This window comes from Macrobrachium nipponense, chromosome 1 (assembly GCF_015104395.2).
Source record: "Macrobrachium nipponense isolate FS-2020 chromosome 1, ASM1510439v2, whole genome shotgun sequence".
NCBI lineage: Eukaryota > Metazoa > Arthropoda > Malacostraca > Decapoda > Palaemonidae > Macrobrachium > Macrobrachium nipponense.
Window position 1 is genome coordinate 183020104 of NC_087200.1, and position 11032 is coordinate 183031135.

The 11032-nt window shown below is 35.2% G+C and overlaps 1 protein-coding gene across 33 annotated transcripts in view; it reads left to right on the forward strand.

Moving 5' to 3' along the window:
• The window catches only part of LOC135219896 (twitchin-like), a 143004-nt gene that overhangs the window by 46325 nt on the left and 85647 nt on the right, over positions 1-11032 (forward strand). For 30 of the 33 annotated variants that reach the window (XM_064257076.1, XM_064257060.1, XM_064257061.1 and 27 more), the window contains 7 exons: positions 609-731; positions 4853-4978; positions 5368-5512; positions 6026-6165; positions 6675-6822; positions 7229-7373; positions 9060-9092. In XM_064257076.1, coding sequence (XP_064113146.1) covers positions 609-731; positions 4853-4978; positions 5368-5512; positions 6026-6165; positions 6675-6822; positions 7229-7373; positions 9060-9092 — 860 coding nt within the window. The remainder of the gene's footprint in view (positions 1-608; positions 732-4852; positions 4979-5367; positions 5513-6025; positions 6166-6674; positions 6823-7228; positions 7374-9059; positions 9093-11032) is intronic. The other 3 variants (XM_064257066.1, XM_064257073.1, XM_064257074.1) reach the window with 3 other exon arrangements.

Consider the following 11032-nt stretch of genomic DNA (forward strand, 5'->3'; position numbering starts at 1 on the left):
TTGTTCATGCATGACAACTTCTTCTTTTTTCGTGTGTGTGCTTTTAGAGTCAGAGTTGACTTTATCTTAATTATGATAAAAAAAAATTTCATAATTGATTTAAATTAAGACAAAGCGCCTTAAATAGACTCTGTAGACAAGCTCCTACTTTAAAACTGTCTAAACTAAATATGACTGTGCTTCTTTTTAGAAACCAAAAATAATTCATGAATAAATAAACTTTTAAATAGAGCATTTTATAGATTTGTTCTACTTATTTTTAGAATAATAACTGTAACTGAGTTACAACTTTTTTTTTAATCTAAATAATTGACGTGATTTTTCCTGTGTCAAAGCCAATTTCAACATCTCCCCGAATAAAAAAGGAATGAGTAAGTATTCCAAAGAGAGTCATCACTACCAAGTGATGACTCTGGCCCCCGAAGTCATCACCACGAAAAAACCCAACCACTACTGACGTGGAAGATGTGACTTCTCTCTTTTTTTTTTTTTTGTTCTTTAGTATTTTTGTCGATAGAAAACTGGGTCTTGCTAATTAGCTCTTCTTCCCCTCACCGGATGATGGTGTTGTGTGTGTGTAATCTGCGTGCGCGTGGGCGCGCTTGTAGGATCCTACACCCACCCCCCAAAGACGGCTCAAGCCTCCAGAGCCAGGACCCCGCAAGTCGTCTAGAGACCTGTCGGAGCTTATCCCCGACTGGCCTGACTTGAAGGCCGTCAAGCGTAACAGGGTAAAAACAAGGCGGAAGTTGGCCCAGGCTGAAACACGCTACTCCGGGCCCCCTTCTTCTTTCTCTCTTTCAGTTCCTTTCAGCTTTCCTTTGTATTTTTCTTTTTTGAGAGTCATGGCGATGATAATCAAGTGTATGGCTGTTATTTGCTCTCCTTTTTCGGTTTTTTTCTTTTAATTTATTTTGTTTTATTTTCGTCTCGACTTCCAGCTTTATTTTCGTTCATTTCTCTTTTTTTTATTTTTTTTTGCCTTTAACTGCTTTCATTTTAAGTTCTTTTGTTTATTTATTTTGTTTCATATTTTCCTAGAAGTGAAAATGGTTCTTTTTACGTTTCTCATTTTCATGTTTCTTTTCTCTGATAATAATTTGCAACCTTTTCGGGGAACATATGGAATTTTGGTGGCTAAATCGACTCCCGTGTTACTAGTGAACCCAACTGGATCTCTCGCTCCGTCAGTAATTACTGAAAGGTATTGCCTTAAACAACAACGATTCAGCTGGAATAAATAAACACAAGAAGTCTTCTAAATCACCATCTTAATAAAGTTTTTTCCGTTTTCCTTTCTCTCGACGGAGAGAGGAAACTTCGCTAAAATTTTCCAACTCCTTAAATTCTAGTCACGAGAGTGACTCTAAAATTTATAATATAAAAATCAGTAAAATATAAAATACTTTTAGTATAGTATTTAACTGCTTATCCTCTTTAGAAGCCATATAAGCCAGGATATTAAAATCATTAGAGCTAATCTTGTATTAGATCTGAGTCATAGTGCATGGTACATGTATATCTCCTCCTTGTTCACGTAGAGTAAATGCCTTTCTTTTGTAGTGTTCTTCGCTTTATTTCTTAGTTTATGATTCGCATATTAATCAGAAGGACTTCTCTTAGAAAGGACATCATTAGCACTGATCAAAATCCCATCGGGACTTTCCTGCTTTCATTTCTTGATTTATTTTATTTATTGTTTTTTGACTGCTCAGATTTAACCACCTATGCAATGTAGTGCTGTACTAATGAAGCCTGCGTAGTGACCCTTTGCTGCTTTAATTGACTTCTGCGCTGTGACCCTGGACCCTTGACCCCTGTGACGTTGCCGACCTCTTAGTTAGTTCCTTCATCATGACCTTTTACATGAATCTCGAGGAAAATGTTCTTTAGGTATTTTTACTCTGCGAAAACACAGCCAAGTGAGGGATTGATAAATGTATATCTCCTTTAGCACAATATATATATATATATATATATATATATATATATATATATATATATATATATAGATATATATATATATATATATATATATATATATAAGTAAGCAGTTTTTTATTTTTAAAATTTAATTGCAAACGTATTTATTTCTTGGCCGTATTTTCATTGGAGACAAAAAATACACATGATTTATTGTCGTGCTCAGTATGGAAGTCTTGTAGATTGATAATACTAAGAAATAATTGTCCCAAAATTGAATACTCAAATATATCACTGATTCGTACTGATAATACGGTGAAAAGCTCTTCTTCAAATCCATCAAGGATTTGAGGACTCAGGTCATTTGTGACGCGTGAAATCATTAAGGAAAAAGACTTCCTCACGTAACGCCTCGCAGAGGCTTTTGAGCACTGAGTCTCCAACAATGTTACCGGGAGATTCGTCTTGCCTTCCCATCCCGCTGTGGGCACTGTAGCAGACGTCTTGTGATGTAGTGTCTTCTTCTTTCATTCAAGATTGATTGACTTCGTTTCATTGGACGATAAACTGTCAGCGTCTGGTTTTCTGCCACATTTTGATCATTTGGAATCGTAGTAATAATGTATCTTTCTTTATGATGAAGGTTAGTTTTATGGCCAGTCTCTAGAACACACGTACGTCAATCGGTTAAGCCTGGAGGGAAGTAAAACATTAATTTTCAGGATAATCATTTGCCCCAGTAAAGTACCTCCAAATAACCGTTAGAACTAAGTAAATTCTATGTCGTCTGTCACAATATTTCCTGATGTAGTTTTCCCAATTTTCTCGTACCATTCGGAAATGGCAAATGGAAAAAGAATGATCAACAGTGGCACAGATACCAAAAGTCAACTCAGTAAGCTCAGCAAAGGGATGAAGGAGGTACCACGAATCTTCCTTAAAAAAAAAAAAAAAAAAAAAAAACAAAAAAAAAAAAAAAAAAAATGCCCAACTTTGACAACCGTAAGTTCAACGCTCTCTCTTCCATGTCTTTTTCTTGCCCACCCCCGTGTCCCACCTCCCCCGTGGCTACAGGATTTTGACACCTTGCGCAGGCAGTCATTAGCAGAAATTATCCCTGATTGGCCAACACTCCAACACTGGAATGAGGTTTGGTACATTTTGAGAGAGAGAATATAGAAAAAAAAACCAATGTTGTTTAGCGAGGTTCTCTCTTTTTATGATACTGTCATGGTCACGTGACAGAATCTTTCATCTGTTTTTGTTTTCTTTTATATTTCTGTCTTTATGATTTATATTTCATGTTTATAAGCTAATCATATTAATTAACTTTAATGATGATGATTGTTTTTGGTAAATGCATACGAGAATGGATTATAAACGACTCTACAAATATTCGTTAAATCTGCATTTAAAATCAGACAGCCTAACTTCCTAAACCTAAAGAGAACCGGGTCTTAAATCACTAAATAAACCGCCAAATTCGTCTAAAAGTAACCGCCGTCCAAAGTTATAAATAGATTCAAACGCAATTCATCTAAATAATCAATGATGCCAACCAGTATTAAACAGACATTCCTTAAAACATGCCATCTAAACTCTCTCAGAGACAAAATCCTTAAAAGAAAGACATCACCCAATAAGTGAATATATCTCGTTAAACACCAGCCCAACCCTGGTCAATATTTATGCATGTATCTCTATAAACTGTATCTACCAAGTGTCATTATGTTTAGAAAAAAAGGGAGTGTTTTCTCTGCGTAGAAGATTTGTGCCAAATTCATCTCGAGGTTAATTTTCATTCTGAGGGCGATTTGGCAAATCATTTCAGAGTCTCATCTTTAGCTCTATTTCTGATTTTCCCTTCCTTGCAAGAACGCCACGCAGAGGCAGACGCTCCCTTTTTCTTTATAAACACCTTTATTTTTGCAGTTACTCCATTTTCTAGACGTGGCCGGATGCAGGCATGGACTAGATTAAGGCATGTGTTGCATGCATCTATTCTTTTTTTAAATATCTCTCCAGTTATCACAAGATGTACATTGATCTCTCTGTCTGTTATACCCAAGTGAAAACACACAAGCGCACATACCCCTGCCGCCCCCAGGTTCAATGCGCTTCCTTCAATGCGTAAAATGGGCACTTATTATTTATACGCACGTCCGCATGTATCAATCTAGATGTGAAATAATCCGTTATTTTTTCTCTTTCCTCTTTTTTCGTTATGTACAGGTTAGCTATTTGGGTCACAACTGCATCACTGTGGCTCAGATAGTCTATGGAAAGCTTTTTTTTTTCTCAAGTCATTTTAAGAGTAAATATAAGATTCGATCAATTCAATCACCTTATGTGATTTCTCTCGAAAGTCAAAGTCCAGATCCTGTTATAAAGTTTTTTTTCATATATGTATTAAGCTATTATGATAAACTTTTAGATCACTGGGAATCAATTCTTTTTAAGCTCAGATAATTTCTTAAGTTCAGTGTTTGATAAGCATATGATTTTCATTGCAATTTGTATTTTTCATTGAGATGGCAGATCAATTTCTGTGATTTGTATTACCAGAGACTTCGACTCATTCCCCCGTGAAATCTTTTTAGAAATAGTATATGGACGATGAATATTCCCAAAGTAATTGGCATTCTTTGCGTTAGATTTCTTTAATCCACAAAGAATATTTCAAGACTGTTTCCTGATTCTGGTATTCCAGAGGTTTTTAATATAAATTGAGATTTAAATAGACAGAAAAAAAAATGTCCCCAAGACAGAATATGATTTGCGTGGAAGTCACAAGATCTTAGAGAAACGCTGGGCAATGAGTCGACCTCTGCCAGTTGCCTGAAGAATCGAACCTGTGTCTCATAATGTGTTTCGTTGGCCCTTTCCCTCTCCCTCGTCGTCGTCGTCGTCGTCTTCGTCGACTGAACAGAAACAAGAGTCGTGGGTGAAGCCTATCATTGACCTCACGGTCAAGGAGGGCAAGGACAAGTTCGCCAAGTTCGAGGGCGAGTTCTCCAAGAAGGACTCCAAGGCCAAGTGGTTCTTCAGAAAGGATGTAAGGGACAGTTGCCTGTTTATTCTAATTCACGAAAATAACTTTGTCTTGAGAATTGAAGAACAAGTTGATTTCTTAGTGATGGTTAAAACAGCTGTTCAGAACAGATCAGTATTTTAGAATATACTGTTTTTTTTTATTACCATGGCAGTTCTCTTTAAGGAAACTATCAACCCCTTCTAATTTTCATGGCTAATCTCTTGATAGAAAAGAAATATTCAGAATGTTCTTGCAGTGCTCTGTTAGACTGCCATAATGTATCACTTGTCGTGTAGGGAAGACTCAGGATGATGTAACATTCTTCTTATAGAAAAGATTCAGTATATTCTTGCGGTCCTCTGTTAGATTTCCATGATGTAACTCATCGCCTCCTTCGGCGCCTCCTACAGGAACTCTTCACCGGCTCTCGATACAAGTTCAAGGCAGAGGGCTTCTCTCACGGGCTTACCATCGTCAAACCCACGCTGGATGACATGGGCAAATACACCGTCGAATGTATGGGCATCTCTTGCTCGGCCATATTGACGGTTCAAGGTGAATAAAAAGTGCTCTCTCTCTCTCTCTCTCTCTCTCTCTCTCTCTCTCTCTCTCTCTCTCCTGCTCTCTCTCTCTCCACTTGCATATGATATTATAGTATTTTAGTCACTTGATGTGCGCCCCCCCACCCATCCCGTTTTCTGTAAGAGGAATATATATATAATATAGTACCAATATTATCATCCATTAATAGATAATGTTCTTAATAATGATATAGTTATTTAGTTATTCAGATAATGTTTCTTAATAATGATATAGTTATTTAGTAATTGAATTTGGCAGATATAGTCGTGAATTGTAGTGATATAGTTACATTCACAACGAACCTTTCACGAGATATATTATTGTTTCGACAAATACATACAACTCCCCATTAAGCCAAACATTCTTCAGCATGTTGATGAAAAATAAGGAGGTACGAAAACAACCATCTCTTCTTAACGAGATAAAACAGAGAGATAAAAGAAGTCAAAACGATCTTACTGAGTAATCTACTATTTCCACGAACAGAACCCGACCCAGACTTCAAGTTCACCAAGCCCCTGCCGAAGAAGACCTCTTGCTACACCACAAAGGACGCCGTCCTCGAAGCCGTGGTCAACTCGCACAAGGCGATTGTCCACTGGTACAGAGGAGACCAGAAGATTGAGGCAAGGAAGAAACGTTTTTAGTTTGTTATAACCGAAGAACAAAGATGAAGAACTTTTAATGTATTTGAAATATTTCCTTTTCTAAAGCTCAAATTGGCGATTCAGAAGCTGCTCAGTTACCCTTCTTGGTAATGGATAAATTTCACGCTGGCTTTGATGACAACAGATCAGTGTCGACCTTTAAAAAAATAAAAATAAATTAAAAAAACACAGAAGTTCGAGAACAAATATATTTAAGAAAGTCACCCTGAAGAGGGAGCATGACTCTCCGAAACTATGTCTGTTTTTTTAGAAATATATTTCTTCTCCCATTTGTGTGTTTTTTTTTACGTTAACTTTGCTATTAGCTGAGATAAACGGTCATTTAGGTCCACGTTTTTGTAAATGAGTATTTTTGTTGCTGTAGAAGAAAAGATATATCATTCCTCCTCCGGGAAACCATTGATTCTTCGACCACGAATCCTCGAACAGAAATAGGTCATGAACCCTTCAACTGTTCCCCACTACAGGAGGACGAGAAGTTCGAGGCGTACAAGGACATGACAGGTACCGTCCGCCTGACCATCAAGAACGCCTCGAAGAAGGACAAGGGCAAATACTCGGCCAGGATCTTCAGGTGCGACAAGGAGGTCACTGAAACCACCCTTACCGTAGTAGGTCAGTAGAGGTCTCGGCACAGTCAGGGTGCGTTGTGTCTTGGCTTGCATTTCAAACTGAAGGGGTAACAAAAAAAAAAAAAAAAAAAAAAAAAAAACTGACTGTATATTTTTAAGAAATCCATTTCTTTTCACGTGAGTTGTACATTTATTTGTTTGCTTGAATTACCTAGCTTTGTTATGATTGTCTTATCTTTGTATGTTTAAACAATTGTCAAATGTTTTCATGCCTTTTGGCCCTCCAAAGAAAGTTTAGTCTTCAGGATGTAACGTATTGTAAAAATAAATTTTTTTTTATTTTTTTTTCCCAAGAAATAAATTAAACCTGTCAGTTAGTTCCTGCTCAGAGACACAAAAGACCAAGTTTCTCAAAACTGACCCGTTCCATCTTCCCTTCTTGGAAACAGACCAGCCCTTCAAATTCGTGAAGCAGCTGCTCTCCAAGACAGTCACGGAGAACCAGAAGGTCGTCCTCGAGTGCGAAGTGGACGAGGCGGAAGCTACTGTCGAGTGGTTCTACGGCGACAAGAAGATAGAGGCTGACAACAAGGCGTACGTCTCCTTTTGTTTTCACCCAGACACTCTTACGCAATTCCGAGTTTCTCTCTCTTTTCCCTTCCCACTCCCCTACACTAGTTACAGTCACCAAGTAGATATTTTTGATGAAAAGTAGTCGACGATACCTCGTGACGATGAATCTTGCATGCAGGCCACCGACTGTGATGTTTTGATAATGCCTTCACCCTGTGTTCTTCTTCTTCTTCTCCTTCGTTTTCCTATCTCCAAGAGACTGAGACTTTGTTCACCTTCAGAGTGTGATTTGTGACACGTATTTTTAGGATAAATGTGTCTCTGTATGTGCCTTTTGCATATATCCAGAGTGCTATACCAATGTGATATAGTGTCTTTCCTCGAGGAAGAAATTGAAAGCCTTTTGTTCTCGTCATATATATATATATATATATATATATATATATATATATATATATATATATATATATATATATATATATATATATATATATAATATATATCATATTTATATATGTATATGTATACATGTGCATATATATACATATATATGTATATATATATATATATATATATAATATATATATATATATATATATATATATATATATATATCTAATAGATGAAGCCATTGTCATTTTTCTGATTCACTTTGGACATGATATCTCCTAACACGACATTCAAATTTTTCCTCAATTGATTTTATAATCCTGCCGTAATGTATGTCATGGAGATTGTCATGACGTTATGATTAGTTTTTTTTATTTACGTAATGAATGTGATTTCATGTACATTTGTACTTGTTAGTCTATTCGTGTTTTATTCTTCCTTTCTTCTCTTATACTTTAACTCCTTGGTTCTGTCCTTCTTGCCTGTGGTAAAGCTCTTCATACATCTGTCCAGTTATCTTCTTCATTGTATAATATATAATATGATTATTATATATCTATATAAATATATTATATAATATATATAAGATAATCTGTAATGTATATGTATAATATATATATATATTAATATATATAATATATATATAATGTAATGATTTATACATATATATATATGTGTATAATGTATATATATATATAATATATATAAAATATGTGTATCTTATATATATGATATATATATATATATATTAAATATATATATATATAGTTTATAAATATAGTAATATATATATATATATACTCAAAATGACTCATACGTTTGTAAACGCACTCGCTGAATTTTATTTAAAGTCTGTAACTTGAGCTATGGTGACTATTCTTCAACAAATCCAATGAAATGCGTTTCTATTATTTATTCTCTCTCTCTCTCTCTCTGTCTCTGTCTGTCTCTCTCTCTCTCTCTCTCTCTCTCTCTCTCTTCTCTCTCTCTCTCTCTCTCTCTCTCTCTCCTCTCTCCATGTCTTTTACACGTGCCCATGCACCTTATTATCCAGAACAAACTACAGTCATCCAGGCTGAAATATAAAATTCAGGATTGTGTTCTTTTACAGTTCTTGTCCATCCTCCTCTTTTTTGATCCACGCTTCCTTTTTCCATCATGGATTGAGACCCTGCTCATCTGTGCACCCAGCCTTTCATCTCTGTAGACTACTCGTTTTCTATGTAGACATCCCATTTTCTACGCTGTAGCTCCATTTTTTTTTTTTTATGTAGAACTCAGTTTTCTATGCGTTGATGCCTTGTTGCCCTCACACAGGTCTCGGAACACAGAATATCTCCTGAACAAAAGGTAACTCGTTGTCTGTTAGCAACTGGCCTCAACTATATTAATTTTGTCACTTATATAATTATGGAGAGTTTTAATTCTCTCAATTTTAATACAGCACATAGTTCAGAAATTAAAATGACAACAATTTTAAACTCGTTCCCGATGCCGCATGTCGCCGTGTTTTTTTTTAATTATTGAAAGGTTAAGTACTGCAGATGTGTGGTAAAATCACAAAAAATAATTACAAATACTCAAGGATATTTCATAACTAATTATGAGTTAAAGACAAAACTTTAAGTAGGACCTACGCGCGTTGTAAACCACCGCAAGACGACTGTTTTTATGTTTTTGATGTCTGTCGCAGCTTGTTAGACCTTTCTAATATTATAAAGATCGTTGTGAAAAAGGTTTGAGGGGATAGAGTCTAAAGGCTAACTAAAGACTCATGCTTTTAAATTGACTCTGGTGTTTCAGTATCTTCAAAATAATGTTACTCAAGGTAATGTAACGTTAATCTTTCGAAATAAGACCAGGAACTACAGTTGACATTAAGTATCGTCTGAAGACTCTTACCCCTCGCACCTTCAGCCTTACAAGCTTATAGTTGTTGATATTGTTTGGTATATGAATGTAATGCATCAAGCTCTGTTCATAAGGGTAATCGCTTAACCGCTGATACTTATCTATCTTGGAAGTCTGTCTGGATACATTGGATATTTTGAACCTAACTAGGTATGACACCAGTCCACCTAAACATTCCCATAACTGTGTCTGGGCATGCAACACGCAAGCCCTCTGTTATTTTCATAGCTCCAGTATCTGAGAATTGCCTCTATTTTCTTACATTTAAATTTCAAGTTAAAAAAACAACTACATACAAAGCTAGATTCTTCCACCTAGTGAATTAAAGTGATATGTATTTAGTTGATATTAGAGAGCAATAATTTTCAAATAGCAGAGAGTAATAATCAGACACCAAAGAAACATATGATTCAGAATTTAGAAAATGCATAGAGCAGGCCCGAGTATTGAAAAGAATTAACTTTGAGAAGAATAAGTAACTGTTGTTTTTTCATGTTAGCGTTGTATTTCTTTTAGAACAAATCTTTTAAACATGTGATTCAAGAGTTTTTTTTTTTTTTCTTCAAAATATCTGTTCGGAATACGTATACCCAATTTAGGCATGATCAAGGTAATGAAGACATTATTTCATGCACTTTATTTTTACATTTTAGTCATTGCAATCACTTGCTTTTTTGCTGCTTCCGTTTTTCTTACTATTTATCCGTTAGAGTCGTATTTCTTATCATACTTTTCTACCGATTTTTGGGTATGAGTACCATTAAAATATATTTTGTCTACGTGCAGCTTTTGAACAACCCATAGGAAGATATTTAACGCTTAGCAAAGCTTATTAATATTAGAATAGAAGAGGGCTAAAACACATTTTCAAATTTTCAAAGGATAGATCTAGTTGTTGAAATGATAACATTACTTGTGTCCTAATTTTCTTATCTATGTTTTTGTGGAAAAAAACAATGTACATCTATAATTGGGAAAGAAAGATCGAAAATAAAATGCAATTTTTTTTTCATTTTATCATTACGTAAAGAATAGTTTTCTTTATATGGCTCATATTTACTCTCAGTCTTTATTGTACAATGTGAAAGAGGAAAACTGTAACATTCATATTCAGAATTAAGGCTTAAGTACTTGCATATCTGTTGAATTATCTCTTTACTTTACGAAACATTTATCCATGTCATCGTTGGGTTTCAAGTATAAGACATGGTAAGCATAATTGTTTCCCAGAGGCTGCCGAAGGTGTGATATGAAAACCTTTCAAGAATAATAATTCATATATATAAACTTTAATGCATGAATTTTGACTGCGTTGAGAATGATGGGAGGAAAAAAAAAGATTATATATGAAGAACTTTGACGAACGATTCAAGAAATAG